The following is a 22342-nucleotide window of genomic DNA, read 5'->3' on the forward strand; positions in this document are numbered from 1 at the left end:
ACTCATACATGGTGTAAATATGAATGCACGTGTCTGTATCTTGGTTTTGTGTGTGTGTGTGTGTGTGTGTGTGTGCGTGCGTGTGTGTGTCTATGGCCATCTCTTTATGATTGCTAAAGACTTCAGGCTGGTTCTTATGAACACAACAAAGCCATGCGAAGGGAAATGGACCATGGGTAATGTAAATACAAGAGCAATAAGGGAAATGAGCTGAAAAGTGAAAAACACTGGTATTTTGCTTTAAGGACATCATGTAGCCTATGGCATTTTATTAATAGTATATCACTTGAAACCAAGAGATCTGACTGGTGACACATGATGATGGCTGCCAACACCAAACCAGCTCACAGTGGCTGAAAATGGTTAATGCTAAGGTCACTAATCATTTGACGATTATATAATGAAAAGTGTTTGTATTAGTGAAAATATGCTTCACTCTTAAATAGGCATCAGATCTAATTTGTCTTTAGAGCACTGATTTTTTTTTTAGCATGCATACTTCCATCTGAGTGCTTATATAAAAAATCTGCCACCAATATTTGATGCCCAATGTAGCTGCAATTATATCTTTCTCATGTTTTATTTTGAAAGCCTGGAGCTAAAAATTATTTACAAACAACATGATGTGGAACCTGATACTTATATTTTGTGTGGGTTATTTTGTATCGATAACAACGGTTTGTGAGGCTTTAAGTTCAGGTTGACTCTTCATGAACTCACGAGACCTCTGAGAGAGAGAGAGAGACAGAGAGAGAGAGAGAGAGACACAGAGAGAGAGAGTCTGATGGGTTGTTATGGTTAGAGTTCCATGACTCATACCTGCTGTAAATACAAATTCACGTGTTTGTGTGTGTGTGTGTGTGTGTGTGTGTGTGTGTGTGTGTGTGTGTGTGTGTGTGTGTGTGTGTGTTGATGTGATTGTTGAATACATGAAAGACACAAACTGCCAGATGCTGCCAGATGTCCTTGAACCAAAATCTCAGTTTGTCTTATTCAACATATTTGAATGTTTAGCCTACTTTTATCCTTGCAAGACCTGAGAGAGAGAGAGAGAGAGAGAGAGAGAGAGAGAGAGAGAGAGAGAGAGAGAGAGAGAGAGAGATATGCTTCTCTGTTATTGGTGGAGAGCAGAGCTAACCAGCCTATAAATAAACTTACCCCTAACACAGGGAACCAGACCCACCTGCTGCACCGGAGGGCCCGGTTCTGACCGAGCAGCAAAGCGCCACTGAGGTAAACGGCCGTACGCTACTACACAGATAACCTGCCTGTTTCCACCTCCGGCCATGTCTCTGTCGGTGCGCCCAAGCCGCACGGTCCGGCTGGTGTTCCTCGGGGCAGCGGGGGTCGGGAAGAGCGCGCTCATCCGCCGTTTCCTGCACGACCGCTTCGAGCAGAAGTACACGCGCACGGTGGAGGAGCTTCATGCGCTGGAGTACGACACCGCCGGCGCCGCCGGGAAGGTGCGCCTCGAGATCTTGGACACGAGCGGCAGTTACTCCTTCCCGGCCATGCGGGAGCTCTGCATCCGACACAGCGACGCATTCGCGCTCGTGTACGCGGTGGACGACCCGGGGTCACTGGAAGAGGTGCGGCGACTGCGGGAGGAGATTCTGGAGCTGAGGGGCGGCAAGAGCGCGCCCATCACCGTGGTTGGCAACAAGGCAGATTTGACTGAGACAGAAGGCCGCGTGCTGCTGGCGGCCGATGTCATGGGCACAGTGGAGGGGGAATGGGACGCGAACTTCGTGGAAGCGTCCGCGCGCACCGGGGGCAACACGGTCGGAGTGTTCCGCGCGCTCCTGCAGCAGGTCAACTTGCCGCATCGGCTGAGCCCCGCGATGGGGAGGCGCAGAGACACAGTGCCCAGACAGACGGGAAAGAGAAGACCACCACTGAAGAAGAACAACAGCTGCATCCTGTCATAGAAACTTTATAACGAACACCTGTACAACGAATATGGGCAGCTGGTCTGCGCGTCAAATTCAGGTGTAGCTGCTCATCGCAAAACCTATTTTGTCCAAAGATAGAGGGAGGGACAGAGGGAGGAAAGAGTGCTAGTCAGTATCCTCCAGTATCCTATGAGCTTTCACCTGGTACATGAGCTCCAAACTGAACTGTTTGGAAGAGTATCAACAGTAATGACAGCCATAGCCTATAGCTTAATGGGGCCCATATGGGATAACGCAAATATGACTGACAGATTTAGTTTTTAAGCAGCGAAGGATTCCAGCGTTTATACACATTTATAGATTTGTTTATATGCTGGTTCTGTAAATAAAATCTATTTTATGATGATTATTGTCTGCTGTTTCATAAATATATTACAGTAATAATTTGTACATTTACCAACTACAGGGGTGTGCAGAGATGCTACTATTTTATCTGTATAGCTTATCCCCTAAATTCTTATTTTTAGTGTGTAATCATTGCCATATTGTTGAGCTCTTAAAGCATTAGACTCACGGTTTCACAATGACCAATAAATGATAAAGAAGTAGGCTAAACAACCATAGCAATATAAACAGGAAAAAACTGTCCACCCTGAACTATGCCAGTATGAACTGCATGCCCCCATCCCTCCCCCCTCATCCCCACCATCTGAGGAAAACAGTCAGTTATAAACTAAAAAAAATCGTTATTAATCAAACCTCCTCATTCCCACTCTGAACTAGGCTACTCTATGCAACTGGATGAACCCCACCAACGCCCCCACTCCTACTAGGAGACACTGAATGGTCAATTATAAACATCTTGATTGGGGAAACAAAAGTGTTAGAGATGTAGAAGGGCAAATGCTCAAAAGTATTTCTCCTTTCCCCTCACTATCGCTGCCCTGGTCCCCAAAAACAGACACAAAATATTAGCAGGCTACTCCCGTTTCCATGCACCCATTCATCACTTGGTCAATCAATGAATCCACATACAACCTCAGTCATTCTAAAGGTGTAATGATGATGTCACAGCCTACATTGTGAGCCTCAATTGATAGGGATATTTAGATCAGTCATTACATGATAATAATAGCGCATGTCCTCTCTCACTGTAAAACCGCTTCCTGCTGTTTTGGATGTTGACACACACACACACACACACACACACACACACACACACACACACACACACACACATACAGACACACACACACACACACACCTATACAGACACACACGCACACACACACAATGTCAAGTGGAACAAAGAGGATAAACAAACCCACGCTTTTCATGCTGTTGTCATTCATCTGTCCACTCCTCATCCTCTTGTTCTCCTCTTATCTTCCTCCACTTATCCCCATATTCCGCTGTCTGCCCTAATATTAATCTGCTACTGAAAACAGACATGACACTCAAATGGGCACGAACACATTAGCATGAAAGAGAGAGGAGGTCTCAGGTTTTTGTGACCATACATTGAGTAAAAGAGGAAAACAAAAAACAAGACAAACAAAGATGAGGCCATTGAAATCTGTGCTGAGGAAGATGTAAACAATAGTGGTAGACAGACATTTTGATTTGTCCTTTTATTTAAAAAACTCGATATAAGCCGTCAGTGTTTTGTTTGATTGTTGTTTGATTGCCTTATGATTGTATAATTTATCAATATTACACCGGTTGTCTATGGGAAGCCCTTACCCTGAATTAAGAGTGCTACGTGTACATTTTCAAACATCACTATATCAAAAAATTTATTGTGATACCTTGGTATAATTGCTATAAACAATGAGACCATGGCGGAGACGATTGGTAGCCTCTATCTCACTCCAGTGGTGTTGTCAGTATTAGTGTTTCTCAAAATCCAGACCACATTTCCCATAAATCCTATTGCAATTAGCGTTTGTCCCCCCTCACCCTCCCTGGTGTCGCTTTGCCTGTATATGTTTTCTCTATCAGGATAGACACGTGTGATTTTTCCAACACCTTTCACCTGTTCCTCTCTCTGCCAGAAACTCTGAAAGCTTTAGCTCTGTCTGTGCTCTAGGAACAAAGGCTGTCTTGTTTTGTGCTGTAATGCAATCCAGCAGATTTCCTTTGACATCTGAGCAAATCACCTATTGCACACAATAGGTGATTATCAAATCCAACAATGCCCAGTCAATACACGTGCCGTCGTGGAGAATGTTTTTCCCTTCGAGAGAATAAGAATGTGAACACAGAGACGGGTCTTTGCAGGACGTTCAAACTGTGAGCAACTTGGTTGATGAGTCGCTCTACTCTGACCGAATGTGGGCGGTGCAAGAGGCTTTGATTGCATCTATGTAGTGGTCTTGTGCAGCTACACGTTTTGAACAGGAAAATCATGTATTTTTGCTGCTCTGCCATTGCCTCAGCACAAATGTTATGTCATTTTAACAAGTTAACATACCTAGCTGGCGAGCGCTAATTGTGTAGCATTAATCAAAAACAAACAGAACAAAAAAACTCAATAAAATGACTTTCAAGTCTACCATAATTTTTGAGATTTTACTGTAATTGCTGCAGTCTTTCAAATAAAAGTTATAGCTTGAATCAACTTCTCACCCATTTTGCACTTGCCAGGCAGAACAACTCATAGAATGAAATCACATCAGTTGGGAAATGAGGAAGCATGCAAATCGAATTGGCTGATTTCTCAGCCAACAAGCTTGTTGACCGTCCAACACATTGGATGAGTGTCCCCGGTCGCTCAGCTCTATAGGAAATTAATGGACTTTTGTTGACTTGTTGATTGTGTTTGTTGCAGTCTGAACGCACAGTTACAGTTCGAGATGGGTTGTGTGCTTGGTGTTGCACAATCAATTGAGACACAAAGGTGTTTGTTCTCCCAGGTGATTGAGCAGCTCAGTAATGTTGACTGTAGTGCTGTTTGGATGTCATGAGTCGTGAATCTTGGGGATTCCCATTCTTTGTTGTCAGCAAAGTTTTCATCTGACATATCCTCAGTTGGCAAGTAAACTTATCCGTCCTCTGTCCTTGTGTTGTTTTGTTTTTGAATCATCATGGTCTTGTTTGTTTACAGTAAAAATGTCTCAAAATTAATGTGGTGATGATTTATTGATGTTAAAATGAGAGCAGCACATAGCACCTTTAATTTCAACGCAACATTTTGATAGGATTCAACACATTCACTCATTCATTCATTCATTCATTGTCTTATCTACTTATTCCTATTCAGGGTCACAGGGGCCTGAAGCTAATCCCAGCATACATTGGGCAGTAGGCAGGGACAGATAGACTGACAGTCACACTCACACTCAACCCTATGGGCAACTTAGAGTCTCCAAGCCACCTGACTTGCATGTCTTTGGAATGTGGGAGGAAACACGCACTAACATGGGGAGAACAAGCAAACTGCACAAGGGCCAGGACTGGGAAGCGAACCAAGGACCTTCTTGCTGCGAGGTGACAATGACATCCTAACCACTGATACTCACCCCACCCCCGCCCATGATGATGATGATGAAGATGATTATCCTGGGTCTGAATGGGTATCTTTAGTGTCCCATGGTCTAAATGCTGTTTCAGAGGCTTTTCCACCCTGCATGCTAGTTCAGACCAGCGCTGCAGCCTTTCTTCAGACTCTTGGGGTTAGAGGGAAAGAGTGTGTGCGTGTGTGTCTGTGTGTGCATGCGTGCGTGTGTGTGGCCACACTGTGTTGATTTACACAAAACATTGCAGAGGCTGTGGTGTGTGTGCATGTGTGAACCAGTGAACATGTGAGAACAAATATAAACAGAGACATTTTGCTCTATACAAACTCCCTTTTAAGATAGCCAAGACTTTAACACAGAGAAGAATTATTTGGTAGATTTCAGTATAACTATTTTGACTCTATTTTCATATTAGTTTAAGGTGCAACCCATAATGCAGAGGCAGACTTGAAAATCATTCTTAAAAGACACAAATTCTGTAATAAGAAGTATATATATAGATAGATAGATATGTAGATAGATTATTGTATATATTATATAATTCTATAATATATACAAAATGTGAAACTAGAAATCACATGCCAATATTTTACAAATACAGTTGCCCCATATTCAAATCACATTTGTGCTATGAGGGAAATTTGGTATGCAGCAAGATTTAAAAACATTTAGGACATCTGAAAACATAACACATCAGCTCCTACCCAAATGTGCAAAACGAAAAATCAATAAACGTTTTTAGCAGTGGAAAAAATTACCCATACTTTTTTATTACTTAGTGAATTAAGCACATTCACGGCCACTGGAATGAATTCCTTTATTAGTACATACAGAATTTCAGTAGCCTACAATATTCAAATACAATTTTGTCTGATTAAATCCCTCTCCGACTACATTTACCGTCAGTACTGTGTTTTAGGAAGTAATAGGAGGGTAGCAACGGATATTCAGCCAATCATACCGCAGAATGCGACATTCTCGGTCAAGGATTGGTCCTTTTTGTGCCGAGCTTCCCAAGATGCTTTGCTACGGTCCCTTAGAATTCAAATCGAGCGGACCAATCAGAGAGCGCCGTAACGACCGAGGCAGCATTTTAAACTTCTACTAGACACTGTTGTCAAAAGGGAGAGCGCAGCAACGTTACAGCGGGGGACGAGTCTTGCTATTATTATTTCATTTGCACCTCAGAGTTTTTTAATCTTCGGAATCGCATGCGCTACGTCTGTATTTTTAATCATTCAACCCGAGGTTTGAATACCGTTCGCATCTGGAGGTGGTTAGTTTTGATTTGAATTCAGAAGTTTATGCAGAGGAGCAGGTTAGCTTCCAGGGCTAACGTCAGTCGAGGTAGGGTTGGGCATCTAACGACGCTATCGTTTGGGTTTAGCAACTATTTTTCTAATCGAAACTTCGACTACTAACTTTTCTTTTATCGACGCCGACTAGCACTTTAGACTAAAATGAGTGCAGCAATTCCGAAGCCGGCGAATCCGCTGGCACATGTCGACCCGAAATCTGCACCTCTCAAAGAAATCCCAGATATTCTTGTCGATCCACGTACTATGAGAAGATACACGAGGGGCAGATTCCTCGGAAAAGGAGGTTTCGCGAAATGCTACGAAATCACAGATGTGGAGACGAAACAAGTTTTTGCTGGCAAAATCGTGCCCAAATCCATGATCCTGAAGCAGCACCAGAGGGAGAAGATGACTTCAGAAATTGCCATTCACAAGAGTCTCAACCACCCGAACATTGTGGGGTTCCATGGTTTCTTCGAAGACGAAGACTTTGTCTTTGTTGTCTTGGAAATCTGCAGACGGAGGGTGAGTGAACATGGAAAGTGTATTCTTTTCTAACGTGAGCACAATGATGCGGCCCAACGGTCAATACAACTGTCTCTTCCGTTAACCCATTGACTGTTAGTCTAGTGTGAATGGCTTACACGTTAGGACATTTGAACACGGTCGCATCTTCACATAAATTCGTTTTCAAATATTTTCAGGCACCAACAAGCAACACTCATTCGTTTCGGTCGACGTTTCCTATTGTCTTGCTTTTTCTTCCATGTCCTTTTTTACGTTTTCCTGGTTGCGTCCAGGATATTGGCTCTGGTTAATTCAGTGCACTTTAAATCCATTGATTGATACAGTTTCGTTTTTTTTTTTTTAACACAAACGACCCCACTTATACCTCATTCAAGGTGGCATCATTATTACAGTGACCTTTTTGCCACTTCCAGCAAGGAAATGACACAGTTACAGACCTGGTGTGGTTAAAATGTATCATCTCAGTTGTTCAGACAATTGCTAAAATTAACTCTACTAACAAAATAGTTTTCTGTGTTTCACTCCAGTCCTTGTTGGAGCTTCACAAGCGCCGTAAGGCCGTGACCGAGCCGGAGGCACGATACTACATGATGCAGCTGCTCAAGGGATGCCAGTACCTGCACAAGAACAGAGTCATCCACAGAGACCTGAAACTGGGAAACATCTTCCTCAATGATGATATGGACGTCAAAATAGGTAACATGCACACAATTTAACACGTCTAAGCCACATATGGATGGTGACTGCTAACCCCCACGTTGTTGTCAATCTTGAGAAAATGACAATAAAAATATGAGTGACATTTGTCCAGACTGGCACACAAACAAACGTGTTGGTCTAGTAAAAAAGGGTATGACACACCCCACCTCTTGCAAAAGGAATCTGTGCTGTACAGTCAGACTTCCTGACTCTGGGCATCCTGTCATTTGAGGATCTTTAAATAGTTTCCCTCTCAATGGTTTCTACAGTCAAGGAATTTGGAAATTCCATTATCCAGCTGGTTGTGTTTTAGCGTCAACCTTGACCATTGCTACACAATGGTTTCGTATAGGAAAAAAACGAAATAACATATTCTAATTGTGCATGGCCCATCTGTCCATGGTCCATTCAAATTGACTGTTCAAGGAAAAAAAATTTAATATTTGAAACATTAATGCTAAGAAATAAGGGTCCTGGAATTTTGCACTAATAGGTTCATGCAAAATGCTCAGGTGTCATGTCATTGTCTTATGTTATGTGTTGTTTCCAGGTACATCAAAAGTAATACATTTGTTTGGTGTGTGCACGTCTACGGCTTTACAGAAACATGCATGTCTTTCTCCTGTAGGGGACTTTGGCCTGGCCACGAGGATTGAGTTTGACGGCGAGAGGAAGAAAACCCTGTGTGGAACCCCCAACTACATCGCCCCCGAGGTGCTCTGCAAGAAGGGCCACAGCTTTGAAGTGGACGTCTGGTCGCTTGGATGCATCCTGTAAGTTGAAACACGCAAGCACGCCCCAGAACACACTTTCATTGTTTGGTGAAGGTAATTTTATTCCAAACCACATGCCAGACACTTGAACACATAAACTTAGACACATACTCACGAAAACAAAGAATGTCACACAGTTTGAATGTCAAAAAAATACAAAATAATAGTTACATGACAATGTTCACGTCAGTCTAATCAGTTCAGTCTCCCTCTCTGTCTGTCTTGCTCTCAGGTACACTTTGTTGGTGGGTAAGCCTCCATTTGAAACCTCCTGCCTGAAGGAGACCTACAACCGGATCAAGAAAAACAACTACACCATCCCCTGGGTATGCTGGCATAGAGTAGTACACAACTACTCCTTCAGAGTTGAATTCAAACCATGCTTGCGTTCCTATGAGTTTAACTTACCTGTTTCTTCCCTCCCTGTCTGAACACACCACGGTCCCTGCAGCACATCAACCCAGCGGCCTCCACTCTCATCAAGCGGATGCTGCATGCGGATCCGACCCAGAGGCCCACCATCGCCGAGCTGCAAACAGACGAGTTCTTCACAGGCGGCTACATCCCCGTGCGCCTGCCGACCACTTGCCTCACTGTGCCCCCACGTTTCTCTATTGCCCCCTCCACAGCCCCGGAGCTCAGCCAGAGACGCCCACTGACTGCACTCAACAACAAGGGTATTGATCTTAGCTCTGCACAATTAACTCAAACTGACCAAAACGGCCTTCAATCACTTGAGGCTCAAATACTAATACTACTCAACGACTAATTGCTCTATATTGCTTTGTTTAGATGGGAAATGTAGCCAAGATGATTCATTTTGTTTGTCCCTTCATTAGGGATAAGTGTCACTCAATGAATGAATGAATTGATATAGGGGACCTTAGTCCCAGCCAGGATGCAACTACACACTTAGTGGAGGCTTTTCAAAAGCATTGCCCTCATCAAAGTCACAACCTTATTTTATTGGAAATTGGGTTCAATATTAGGTTTACGCAATATAGAGGCTGATGTCCTGACCAGTGATTAAGTTTATTTGGATCCCCATTGGTTTGCAAGAAGGTCTTCTTCTTAGAGTCCACATAAGCAAGTGTCATGATTTAGCTTTGCTTCTCTTTCCAGCAGGGACAGAGAAGGTGGAGGTGAAGGACGAGCCTGTGCAAAGGTGAGAAATGTTTGCACCCTGGCAGAGATAGAAGTAAACAAAGAGCAGAATCATTGGCACTTAGAAGACTGCTGATACAGTAACATTGAATATAACTGGAATTGTGCAAAAAAAAAAAAAGTAGGACAAACTTTCCAGTTGTGACAATCCAGAAATATCACATTGTAAATATACATTTTACGGCGCAGGTATTTTGGATTAAAATAGCCTTTCCTTTTAATTAATTTTTTACCAAAGTGTGTTCTGCAGGTAATAAGAGTTGGAGTTGTAACTTGGGTTTGTGTCATGCTTGTGCACAGGGAGCTTGAGCCAGCAGATTGCAATCTAAGTGACATGCTGCAGCAGCTCAACAGTATTATTGCTGCCAAGCCCTCCGAGAGGGAATTCATACGCCAAGGTGAGTGCAAACAATCAGAAATACCCTCTTTCATGTTTTTTGTGTTTTTTGTTTTTTTTCAAAGGTGCAAATTCCAGTGGCTTGGATGATCTTGCACTGATCTTTTGCCTGTGTTAACATGGTATACACTGACATCCTTTTGTTCTACTTGTGTATTTCCAGAGGAGGCAGAGGATCCTGCATGTATCCCCATCTTCTGGATCAGCAAATGGGTGGACTACTCTGATAAATACGGATTAGGTAAGAACTGGAAGATCCTGCTTCCTCCTTCTGCCAACTATATTTGTGTTTTAACTGTGTGCCTTTCTTTCTTTCTTCTTTTGGCATCTTAGTTGATTTTGCTCTTTCAGTACACACAGGGCTGGTTTACAGGTTGTGTTTAAAGAGTTTTACATGCGTGTTTCAGGCTACCAGCTCTGCGACAACAGCGTGGGTGTGCTGTTTAACGATTACACACGCCTGATGATGTACGCCGACGGAGACAGTCTGCAGTACATCGACAAGACAGCCGCTGAATCCTACCTCAGCGTGCGTTCTTACCCCGCTGCTCTCACCAAGAAGGTCAGTAGTTGACTCAACACTTAATACTGTTTATCCAAAGAAGATTTAAAAATTGCCTTGAGCCTTTCAGGAATGTCATTTTTCAGGTTTATTGGATGTGTGGCTTTTCGGGGATAATGCTGCCATTCATTCAGTCCAGTTTCATGTCGTCTTGCCATTTCCTACTTTTTAGATTGTCCTTATCACAATCCTGATTCTCATGTATTTATTTTCTCCCCCCTTGCAGATAACGTTGCTGAAGTACTTCCGTAACTACATGAGCGAGCACCTGCTGAAGGCCGGTGCCAACATGACGCGGCGGGACGGAGACGAGCTGGCTCGGCTGCCCTACCTCTCCCACTGGTTCAGAACCAAGAGCGCCATCGTCCTGCACCTCACCAACGGCACCGTTCAGATCAACTTCTTCCAGGTTAGAGAGGACACACGCTGCATCTTCTCCCATCACTCTCTTTCCATCTCTCGCCTTGTCAGGATTTCTCCTTTGTTCTTTCACATGTAGCACCCTATACACAAATGCTGAGCCTCTTGTTTTTTTATGAACCCCTCTTCCACAGGACCACACCAAGCTGATCCTGTGTCCCTTGATGGCTGCAGTGACCTACATTGATGAGAAGCGAGACTTCCGCACATACAAGTTGTCTCTGCTAGAGGAGTTTGGCTGCTGCAAGGAGCTGGCCAGCCGCATGCGCTACGCCAAGCTAATGGTGGAGAAACTACTGGCCAGCAAGCCCTCTGCTGCACAATAGTCAGCCTTACACCAAGTCTTTACCCAATCACAGGTGGGACGTACCACAAAATTTGTGCTAGTTTTATTGGAGGAAAGTGGTGAAATGTGGTTTTTATCTTGTCTATAAGGCTCTACTTTGAAATTTATCCTGAAAATGTGTCCTTCCCACAGTTTGTACATGAGCGTTGTATTTCTGTCACGCGCCTCTGCATTCCCCGCCGCAAATTTTTTATTCTTTTGCATCTTGTTGATTGATTCTCTTCTTGTAATCTCACTTTCTCAACAAAATTTACTGACAGCACGTTCTTGCTGAAGTAATCTCACATGGCTGGATTGCTGAGAGCATGGCACCTTCATCAAAGCAGTCAGGGAGGGGAAGGATATGTTTTCAGTGTTCCCCGTGTTCATGTCCTTAATTGTTTCGAAGTTGGAACATTCCCCCATCATTCTACATTTGCAATTCTACACAGCATTTGTTTGTCTTTTCTTGTACCAGTCATATGCTTTTAAACTTGAAGCCTAGCAGGCGGATATATTCTGGGGCTTGAGACTCATGGACTGGCTGTGCAGAATGAACGTTTTTCTTGTCTTGTCCTCCTCTAGTTTGTCTATTTTATCTGTATTGTGTGGAGAGAAAGGGCCGAGAGAAACGGACCATGTTGATAAGTCTTCATCATGTACATTCTTTCTGTAGTTACTTTTTACTCTTACAGTTTTTATGATTCTTTATTTTAGATGTCTTGTCTTTTTCAACAAGATGCTCCCTTGTACAAACTGCTGAATATACATTACATGTTGTAAAGATGGTTTAATTACACCAAGTCTAAATAAAGATTCTTTGAATAAGAACTACTGTTGATGTTTATCTACTCTCTTGATGCTGAATTCATATTTGCTGTTTATAAGTTTAGATTGTAATTTACAGAGTATCTGACTGCTGGTGTATTTTTGCTGTCATGAAGACTTCAGTATACTGTGATGTGGAAGATGGTGAGTGGTGATGTGTAACCCATCCTGTCACATAGGAAAATGTATCAGAATAGGCTACTACCTATAAATGTGAAGCATATGAAGTCAACCAGAAGCCTCTGGCTCCCCCCACAAGACACAGGCAGTCATTACAGCTCCTACTTGATAGCATGTTTATCATTTTAGGTATTTAGCTGATGCCCTTATTGAGAGTGACTTACAAAGAGTGTGCAGGTAAGGTTTTGGTGCTTTGCTCAAGGAAACTGACAGGAGAAAGTTGACTGGAATCAAACTTGTAACCATTTCTATGATGCGAGTCAGAGCATGTCCTTGTCCTGCACTAAAGCGTGCAAGGTTTTCCAGCACAGCAAGGCTGCATGAGCATGTTAATTCTTAAAGTATTGTTTGAGAGGGATTGTGTTTTAGCTTTTGAGAAAAAGAAAGGAAAAGCACATAACACCCCAACCATCCCCCTTGTTAAGTAGGAATATATCTGAAAAAAAATTGAATACCTAATGGTTTTGGTTAACCTTAATGTAATAGTCAAAAAATGCAACACAAAGTCACAGAATGCACAAACGTTTAATGTCAATTAAAAAACAACATTTGGTACACTTAACAGCTTCTTTTCTTTAAATATCCCTACAAGTATTCAAGTAAGTACAGTATAGAACAGTCAAAAATAGCAGCAATAAAAAACAAACAGTTGGTATTCAGTCAGACCTGATACAGTTGTGTAAAATGTAAAAACCCACTACCAAGTAGACATCCTCAAACCAGGACGCTCATTTTTCAGGAGTCATGTGTGATGCTGGTTGACTGAAAGCTGGAGTAAAACCAGCACAACACTGTCAGTTAACCTCCTTTAACAGCTCCATCTTGCTGAGGTGATGTTAACTTATACATGGAGCTTACAGCATTACCAATGAGCCATTGGTCTCAATACAGGTCAGTTCCCATTTCTTGGCAGCATGTTGGCCTAGTGGCAACACTGAAAGGTTTGATATGAAAAACCAACACATCAAAGCTGAAATGTCCTTGAGCAAGCCACTGAACCCCAACCTGCTTGCTCAATGTAATTTGCTCTGGATAACAATGCTGGCTACATGGCAAAAACTTTAAATAAAAAATATAAACTTTAGTGGTGTCTCACTGCAGAGGTTAAAACATTCATGTAAAGAGTCCTACAGAGACAGAAGGACGTTCATATATGATAAAAATAAACCGAGGGGTGACACTTTTTTTTTTAGTCTCTCATACAGGTGTAGCAGTATAAAGTGAGGTCTCCGTTGTGATGGCCGGTCACCAGGGTGTCCCGCCCCGCCCAGCGAGCCAGCTGCCAGCCTTCGGTCTCTGGAGCCCAGACCACTCTGGAGCCCCCCCGCCCCCCCAGCTCCCACACAAACACACTGCCACTCTGGCTCAGGCCCACTACACTGGAGCCATGAACGTCTGCCTCGCACAGCCTGGGGAGCAGAGGCAGAAGAGAGTGTTATACATGCATGTTTATATATATATACACACTCACGCACACGCCTCATCCTCCATCATTCCATATCTCACCTGCCAGACCAGGCTTTAGGTGGATAGAGCCGAGTACCCAGGACAGATTTGCCACTCAGAGGATTAGTAGCAACTAAGGAAAAGAGTGCAGTTTTCTTCCTTTCCTCTTCTTTCTCCTCCGTGGCAAACATTTGATCTGCTTTCTTTTTGGCCTCCTTTTCTTCCTCTTCCAGGGAGCTGAGCAACTGATGCTGCAACAGGACAAATAACACCCCCTGCACAGGAGCATGTCCACAAACACACACACACACACACACTGGAATTAAATCTTCTGAAGAGTGAGACAGATATAGTGGCACATAAATAATCACAAAGACGCACATAACCTTGCATGCAGATTGCAGAACACACAGACTTACACAGTCGGAGTAGCCTCTGAGACAGGCGGTGTGTGATAAACCATCTCCAAGGGTGATTCTCTGTAACAGCTGTCCTGTCCTCAGATTCCTTTAACACACACACAAACACACACACACACACACACACACACACACAATCCATTCAAACGATCATTTCAGAGCTTCAAGGTTATCTAAGGGACCTAGTCATCACTAATCCTTAATCAGCACTCCTTCAACTATTAGATGCTTGAAAAACTTGTTCAGAAAAAACAGAATAAAGAAAAAAAGGCTCAAACTCACTTACCATACAAAGAGACGTCCAACTTCAGCTGAGCCAATCAGAGCATCTGAAAGTCCGTCCACTGCAGCCAGGGCCTCGACACACACACCAGGAGACGCAAGAGGCTGAGAGACTGGTGTGCTGAGAGAGAGATGAGACACTTTAGACGTCAGTACGCTGAGAGACGGCCTGAGAGAAGACACCTGCAACACCAAGGCTGTGTTACCTGCTGTCTTCTGAGAGCGTAAACAGCTGCAGTGTGGAGCCGGTCGCTGAGTGGGCGGAGCTAACCACTCTGGACTTGGCCACACCCACAACAGCCTGGACCACACCCTCACACAGCAGCACCTGCAAGAGGCTGGAGCATGACAGCAACCTATGTAAACGTACACACACACACACACACACACACACACACAGACAGTTTAGTCTCATTTCTGAAAATATTGAAGCTCTATAGACTCAAAGTGTCTGAGAGTCCGATTGTATTCTCACCTAACTTCTCTGATTTCCAACTGACCCAGAGTCACACACATCAGCCCAACAGCATCCGGGACAGGGAACACACTGATCACTGGCTGTAAACACAGGGAAACACAAATAAGTGAATGAAAAATTCACATATATTAGAGCGTGAAATAGCCAAATGAACCCTGCAGCAGCCAATGTTGTTTTGTGCTGAAGTGTCCTTGAGCAAGAGAACTCTTAACAGCTACCTAATCATTTATTTTATGTTGCTCTGAATAAAAGATTCAGCTAAATGCCTAAATTTGAATAGTGTTCCTCTTGAGCCTCTTGATATGCAGGTGCACACACACACTTACCTCATTGAAGGTCCAGGTGTGTATTAAGCTCCAGTCAGATGTTGAGGTTTGATCCCACACACACACCGCCCACTTTCCTGCCGCTGCCACCCACAAACCTCCTGATGGTCCCGGCAGACAGCATGCATCCACCAGACAGCCTCCTGCTGGGGCCTGGACACACACACACACACACACACACACACACACACACACACACACACACACACACACACACACACACACACACACACACACACACACACACACACACACACACACACACACACACACACACACACACACACACACACACACACACACACACACACACACACACACACACACACACACACACACACACACACACACACACAAGCAGTTATAAAGACTTATAGATGCTGGAGATACAAACATATAGTATATCCTCTGTCAAAAATGTACCTAATTTATTTTTAAACTGGACGTTTATGGTATGTGGCAATTGCTACTTGTATGATGAGTAATTTTTTCTTTTCACCTTCAATGTGTGTGTGCATCTCATAATGCGTTCCTCTGCCATCTCCTCTGTTCTCTCAGCTTGTCCATTTCCACCCTCATTCGTGATACTCCTGGCCGCCTGCCCACCTGTACTCTGCGACTGGATGCTGTGGACAGGTGGGCAGGCACCGGGTACATCCCTCTGGCACTGATTGGCTGTTGCTGGCGGATCAGATGAAGCCTGGATCTGACTGGAGGGGGAGACAGGAGGCGGGCTGGAAGGGAGGGGAGGGAGGGACGGACAGGGGGAGAGGGCCGGAGGGGAGAGGGCCTGAGTGGACGGGCTGTGGGGGGGAGGCAGGGTGAGAGGCGGGGCAGAGGGAGAAGAGGTCAGGGGGAGGGCGGCGGTGGCGGGGTGAGGGGTCAGTCCTAGGGATGGTAGGGGGACACTGGAGGGGAGAGTGGAGGAGAGCAGGTGAGGGGTGAGGAAGGGGCAGGGTGGGGAGGAGAGAGCGGGGCTCAGCAGGAGCTGGGTGCGGACATCGGGGTGCGGTGGACACTCAGCAGGGTTTTCCACCAATCTGTCTGTGGGAAGGTTAGTGGTGCATTCAGAAAGGCACTCTGTCAAACACACAGAAGTATCTTTGGCAGTACATTCCACATTTGGCTGCTTGGTAGGACACTCTCCTGGAGCATCAGTGTCTTCACATGTCTGTGTAGCAGAGCAGTTACTGGTGTAACACTCGGAAGTGTCCTCAGAAGTTTCCTGTAGAGGGATGTCAGAGTACGAAAGAGTGTTGTTGGCAGGTTTGTCCTCTGTTTGGTTTGTAGGCCTCTGCTCCTCCACATGGCAGACTACAGCAGGACAATTGGTTTGTTTCTCTATTGAGATGATGGATGACTGTCCCACTATGGAATGTTCATTTGAGTTCATATGAGGCTGTTGTTTCAAAGGGTTGTCTATACATTTGTGCATGTAGTTGGCTGTGGTAGGTATGTTCACAGTGTCTTGGTCCTTAGACTGATCTACATAGTCAATTGCAGACTGTGACTTAGATTCTGTTGAGTTGGTGTGAGAATCGCACCCTGCATGGAGGTTTTCAGGCTGCTGATCTCTAGGGCCGTCTGGAGTATCTCTGGCAGACGGCTCGACCGGTGAAGTCTGGTCGGTCAGTTTGTCTGTAAACTGGGGGTCTACAAACTGATGAGACACTGTAGACAGGCCTTGGAGGTCTATGGACTGTATTGGGGATTGTCTTTCTTCAGTCGGGTGGGGTGAATTTGCAATAGTGGGAGTGAGGCTGAGTGGGAGGGGAAAAGGCATCACTTGGTCACCGCTGCTGCCACTGTGGCGAGTGTTAATATGCCGGCTGCTGCTGCGTGTGTTGAAAGAAGGGGATGTGAAATGCTCTACTGCTGTTGCCGCAGCGACTTGGCGGAGCTTGTGTAGCTTGAGGGAGGCAAACTGGTCATCGGGGAGATGGAAATCCTGTTGGAAGTCAAAGTTCGCCAGGCTGTTGACCAATGGGCCGGGGTGCAGAGAGGGGAGAGGAAGCCGAGGAGCTTGGGGAGACGGAGAGGAAGGCAGGAGGAGAGACCGCCAACTCGCTACACATGGAGGACACAAGTGAGAGAAAAAAGAGAGAGTGTGAGATGACGCAGACAGGTAAGGCACTCTTTCACCAACATGTTCCTCACTGTACATATAACTTCTATCAGGGGTGACTCAGTTGAATTGATTTCATATAATACCATCCTATTGTATCCAATCCTGTATTGATCAGATATAACACTTTAATATAAACACAAACAGTACTTACAACATTAACTTACTCTCTAACTCTCTCTCTCTCTCTCTCACACACACACACAAACTTACTTGTATTCATCTGCGGGGGTTTCTTAGTCTGAGAGCTGCTCTTCCAGAAGATGGGATAGACATTCTCCAGACATGCAGAGGCGGGGCTGGGTTCAGGCCTGTCAGCCCCAGAGGGAGGCTGGGTAGCTGGGGTGTGGGTGGATAGGAGCTGGGGGTTATCTGGAACTGGAGGTAGTTCTTCTGAAATAAGGCAGTGCTCTGGTCCATCAGCCCCAGGGAGAGACTGGGAGGAAGAGACAATGGTGCTGATAGGTTGGGGGTTGCCTGAGGCCTGTCCAGGGCCTGGATGACTAGTGTCTATACTGAGAGAGCATCGTGAGCTCAGCGCTTTCCCTCTACCCCTACCTCTCTTCCTCCTCCTGCCTCTCATTGGACGAGCAGTGCAGGCATCCACGTTGGTCTGATTGGCTGAGATTTGATCTGACATCTCGCTGGAGCTCAGACTGTTGCTGGTGAGCTCAGGAGATGCGTAAGGCTGTATGTGTGATGGCCTGTGAGAACCTAAAGATGTGGGTGAAGTTGTCAGAGAGGAAAGGTCTGTCTGAGGGTGTTGATCTGAATGTCTGTTCCACCCTCGGCCCCTACCCTGGCCCCGGCCTCTGCCCCGGCCCCTGCGTTGGCGTCCCCCGGTGAACTGGGAGAGTATGACGGCCTGCATGTCAGGCTGGCTATGTGAAAATGTCATACGCCTTGTGGTTCGGACATAGTACTCAGCTGGAAAAAGTAGCCCTTCTACTAAGGTACAGGACGCCAGGAGGCCCGCCCCCTCTCCATCCTGCTCTCCTCCGACCTTCTCAGGTCCTTGATTCTTTTCTTCTCTTATTTCCATAGTTCTATCACTACTTTTTTCCTTCTCCATTTTCTCTCCTGCATTTTGTTCAATATCTTTATCACTGTTCTCTTCACGCAGCCTCCCACATCTCTGTCCGTCTCTAGTATTCTCATCCTCCTCTCCTCCTCTTGTCTCTTTTCCTCCGCCACTTTGTGTGCCGTCTTGTCCCCCTCCTTCAGTGTGTATGGCCGGGCTCCAGCATGTGAGCAGCAAAGAGGGTGACTCAGATTCTTTGTTTCCTTCTTCTCTTGACTCAGTCTCTCTTTCCCTGTGCTCTTGACCTTGTCTCTCCTTTCCCTCCATCTCTCCTGCTCCAGTGAACCCATGTGTATTCCAGTGTGTAAGCAACAGAGAGGGAGACTCAGATTCTGAACCAGAAAGCAGTCCTTCACTTTCCTCCACAACCTCTGTCTCTTCTGTCTTCTCTACCTCTCCCCCTCCTCTACCTCCCTCCACCCTTTCAATCAGCTCTTGCCCTTCCTTGCTGTTGTCTGTGCTCCTACCAGCCTCAGCACTCCTCCGTTTCTTTTCCCAACGCAGGCGGCTGCTTCGTGACCTGAGACGCAGGGCAGGACTGGGTCTGTGACCTCCAGCTGGGTCAAGGCCAGGTTCAGGGGTCGAAGGGCATGCAGCATCAGAGGGGAGAAGGAACCTGATCACTTGGCTCCTCCTGGAGTTATCAGAGTCCACTGGACCTGGAAAAACATCAGAAATCGTCTCTCACAGTCATAACAGTATAATGTCAACCTTGTGTTCATCGACAAGTTACTACACACATACTCCACTGTCAATAAACTTTAGGGTTCGCCAAAGTGATGTTGTGATATAGTGATATCATATTACAAGTTCTATTTCCTGTGATACTTGCAGATATCTATTTCTTATCTAATTATTACTGGAAATAAAGGCTGGGCGATATGGTTGAAATCAATACCACAATAACCATAAGGATTTGTTTTCGATATTGATATATATCATGACATGGCTCACGTATGCGAAATCACATTAATTAATCAAATGAATATTCATCCCATGGAACCGTATGGTAATGTTAGGTGTCAGGTCAAACCAAAGTTTGACATTTTCGTTTTTAAATAAAATTTGCTTGTTACCATCAATTTAGACAGCAGAATTGTGTGTCATGATATCCCAAAATCACCATATCATCATAATATGATTCCACTGAAAGACGGAAAATGATAATATTGAATTATCGCACAGCCCTAATACAAATATGCATGTTATGGTTACATTTTGTGCAGGTGGAACAGATAGACTACGTTGCAGCTGGTTGACATAGACTCACCTCCTGTGTGTTCCTGGACATGGAACAAGCCTGGGGTCGTCCTGGTAAGAGGGTCCAGTGCTGGTGAAGGTGAGCACGGGCTGGGACAGGGGCTGGATGTGACCGCTGGGCCTCTCTGGTCCTGGAGGTTCTGCTCTGTGATCCTGCTCCGCACATGTTCCCGCACTGCGTCCAAACGCTCAGCGCGCTGTGTGTGGGAAAGAGAATTTTACATTGGTCTGATGGACGCACACGTACACATAGACACAGAGAGAGAGAGAGAGAGAGAGAGAGAGAGACAGAGAGAGAGAGAGAGAGAGAGAGAGAGAGAGACAGAGAGAGAGAGAGAGAGAGAGAAGCTCTAAGCTCTTACCTTTAGTCTCTGCACTGTCCTGAGGTACTCCCTTTGTAGCAGCGCCAACTTCCTACGAAGCTGAGTGGGGAAAGGAGTTAATATGTCAGTAGCAATCTCTCCAGCTAGACAGAGACAGAGCTGAAAGTGTGTGGCACTCAATATAATGTATGTAAATCAAATGTACCCACCTTCTCTTTGTCATCACAGTGCAGCGTAGTTCTCAGTTTGTCATCACAGGGCAGTATATCTCCCAACTTGTTCTCCATTCTCTTTACTTGGCCCTGCGACAGACACAGACACACACTTCTTACTTGACGTCTATACACACACACCTCTTATTTGACGTCTAGCTATATGTGTAACACTAGACCAAAAGTACTAGCTCTAAATTAACATTAGTTTGCCACTTATCGAACTCCTGGTAACGTGTTGGTATTCGCCCTGTAGGAAAACGTTAACGTTAGCTTAACTGCGCTAACGTAGAGAACGAACTAAGTTACGCTGTTACTAGCCAGCACCCAGGACAAACATTAGATGTCAAAGGCAGCGGTTAACGTGATCTGCAGACGAACATTACTGTTGAACCGAGTCGATAACTCGATGTTTTTAATGTATTGTTACTCGGAAACTTACAGTGCGGTTGCGTCCGCTGGTTTCTCCATAGGAAGTTTATTTTGATGTTCGATTGGACGGGTATCGATTTAGTTCCAATTTCCCGCGGCTCTGCAACCAGGCGTGAGTAGTAGAATTCCGAATGCACGATGACTGAAAAAGAAAGGAAATGGGATAAAATAAATTAAAATAAATTCAGAATGCTCAAAGCTCAGTTTACTCTCGTTGTTAGGCTGAAATAAATCTTAAGACACAAATTCATACATAATAACTAGGTGTTGTTTTTATTGTTTCGTTTTTTGTGGCAAGCAAAAAGGCCAAGTATAGACATCCCCATTGGGCATAAAGTAGCCTAATGCTTTTCAGAAAATATAATTGATTTTTATTTATATTGTTGATTGTTTTCCTTATGATGATCACTGATTGGGGGGGTCATAATTAACCCACCTTTTTATTTATCACTACATCACATGGAAATTCACATGGTTTGGAATCAGTCCATTTATTTCTTGTGGATATGGAATTTTCCCATAGGCTAATTAACAATTGAGTTAAGTAAACAAAGTCTTTCTTCAACTATTTATGTAAAAATAAATCACAATCTCGTTTCCACATAGATTTATCACATGGACATTTTTAAGTGAACTTTTTGCACATTATTCAGAAAAAAAAAATAGTGTAGGCCTAACTGCAATGATAGAGCAAAAGAAAACTTGTTTCTTTCTCGTTTCTTGAGTAAGGACGTGGGACATGTCTGCAAACAGTTTGTCAGAGGAAAAGAGACAAAGCTTAAAAACTCTTTAACATGCGGTATAAGTGAACCTGCAGGTGTAGTGTTGTGCTGTGGTGTCTGAAACCAAGAGAGGTCAATCAGCATCAGAAAGTGAGGTGTTCCTGTGTGCAGGTGGACATGTTTACTTGTCTATGTTGCAATTTAACATGACATTACTGTAAACGAATTCCCTCTTTCCTTATTTGTTAGTTTTTCTGTTTCTTAATTCCCTCATGATATAAAAAATAACATAGTTTTGGTATTTCTAATTAGGCCTTTGATTGAAAGTTGAATAACAAATTGAGTGTTTGATTTTATCAGCGGATCTTGTAGTAGGGCCAGAGATTTATCCAGAGGTTATTTTTTGTGTACAGAAGGGGGAACAGTTCAGTCCCTTCACTTTGTAACTCTGTTTTAGAAAGGTGCTATATAAATAAAGTGTATTATTATTATTAGTATGATGGATGTTTTTTTCCTGAAACATAAGTGTTCAATATGTTGACCTGATTGCTTGAAGAAGAGAGAAAAGAGTGAGCGACTGTAAAGAAAGTCTTCTCTGCAAAGAGGGAAAGTGAGAGAATTTATGTGTAAATAGCTAACAAAGCACTGAGCA

At 44.4% G+C, this 22342-nt stretch overlaps 3 protein-coding genes across 5 annotated transcripts; 2 read left to right on the forward strand and 1 right to left on the reverse strand.

Moving 5' to 3' along the window:
• Positions 1–1286: 1286 nt before the first annotated feature.
• rasd3 (RASD family member 3) lies at positions 1287–2228 on the forward strand. The gene has a single exon (XM_071523377.1). The coding sequence runs from the start codon at positions 1287–1289 to the stop codon at positions 1926–1928; it is 642 nt and encodes a 213-aa protein (XP_071379478.1). The 3' UTR covers positions 1929–2228.
• A 4312-nt stretch (positions 2229–6540) lies between these two features.
• plk1 (polo-like kinase 1 (Drosophila)) lies at positions 6541–12380 on the forward strand. 3 transcript variants are annotated; one of them, XM_071523049.1, is made up of 11 exons: positions 6541–7233; positions 7764–7932; positions 8564–8708; positions 8941–9034; positions 9160–9385; positions 9831–9873; positions 10173–10270; positions 10433–10510; positions 10677–10831; positions 11058–11240; positions 11386–12380. In XM_071523049.1, exons 1-11 carry the CDS (start codon positions 6871–6873, stop codon positions 11575–11577), a joined length of 1746 nt encoding a protein of 581 aa, XP_071379150.1. In that variant the 5' UTR covers positions 6541–6870; the 3' UTR covers positions 11578–12380. The 3 variants fall into 3 exon arrangements, with proteins under 3 accessions (XP_071379150.1, XP_071379158.1, XP_071379140.1); XM_071523057.1 differs by having other exon boundaries at positions 9834–9873; XM_071523039.1 differs by lacking the exon at positions 9831–9873 and having other exon boundaries at positions 9160–9453; positions 10171–10270.
• Positions 12381–13142: 762 nt separating this feature from the next.
• palb2 (partner and localizer of BRCA2) lies at positions 13143–20997 on the reverse strand. The gene is made up of 13 exons (XM_071523313.1): positions 20979–20997; positions 20534–20626; positions 20364–20423; positions 20012–20198; positions 17874–19400; positions 16035–17602; positions 15536–15688; positions 15207–15289; positions 14938–15087; positions 14736–14852; positions 14450–14537; positions 14091–14305; positions 13143–13993 (listed from the first exon to the last, which is right to left on the reverse strand). Exons 2-13 carry the CDS (start codon positions 20609–20611, stop codon positions 13774–13776), a joined length of 4446 nt encoding a protein of 1481 aa, XP_071379414.1. The 5' UTR covers positions 20612–20626; positions 20979–20997; the 3' UTR covers positions 13143–13773.
• Between the last annotated feature and the right edge of the window lie 1345 nt (positions 20998–22342).

Source organism: Centroberyx affinis, unplaced genomic scaffold, assembly GCF_046629955.1.
Source record: "Centroberyx affinis isolate AG114_WGS23_722 - 3 ecotype Tasmania unplaced genomic scaffold, CSIRO-AGI_Caff_v1 ptg000100l_1, whole genome shotgun sequence".
In the NCBI taxonomy this organism is placed as follows: domain Eukaryota; kingdom Metazoa; phylum Chordata; class Actinopteri; order Beryciformes; family Berycidae; genus Centroberyx; species Centroberyx affinis.

Excerpts from the sequence above, each read along its gene's own strand:
- rasd3 (XM_071523377.1), top strand. The coding sequence starts at position 1,287 with ATGTCTCTGTCGGTGCGCCCAAGCCGCACGGTCCGGCTGGTGTTCCTC.
- plk1 (XM_071523039.1), top strand. The coding sequence starts at position 6,871 with ATGAGTGCAGCAATTCCGAAGCCGGCGAATCCGCTGGCACATGTCGAC. Across the intron at positions 7,234-7,763 it reads TGGAAATCTGCAGACGGAGG|TCCTTGTTGGAGCTTCACAA; the intron begins GTGAGTGAACAT and ends GTTTCACTCCAG. Across the intron at positions 11,241-11,385 it reads TTCAGATCAACTTCTTCCAG|GACCACACCAAGCTGATCCT; the intron begins GTTAGAGAGGAC and ends CCTCTTCCACAG.
- palb2 (XM_071523313.1), bottom strand. The coding sequence starts at position 20,611 with ATGGAGAACAAGTTGGGAGATATACTGCCCTGTGATGACAAACTGAGA. Across the intron at positions 19,401-20,011 it reads TGTCCAGGAACACACAGGAG|GTCCAGTGGACTCTGATAAC; the intron begins GTGAGTCTATGT and ends ATGTTTTTCCAG. Across the intron at positions 14,538-14,735 it reads GTTGGACGTCTCTTTGTATG|GAATCTGAGGACAGGACAGC; the intron begins GTAAGTGAGTTT and ends TGTGTGTTAAAG.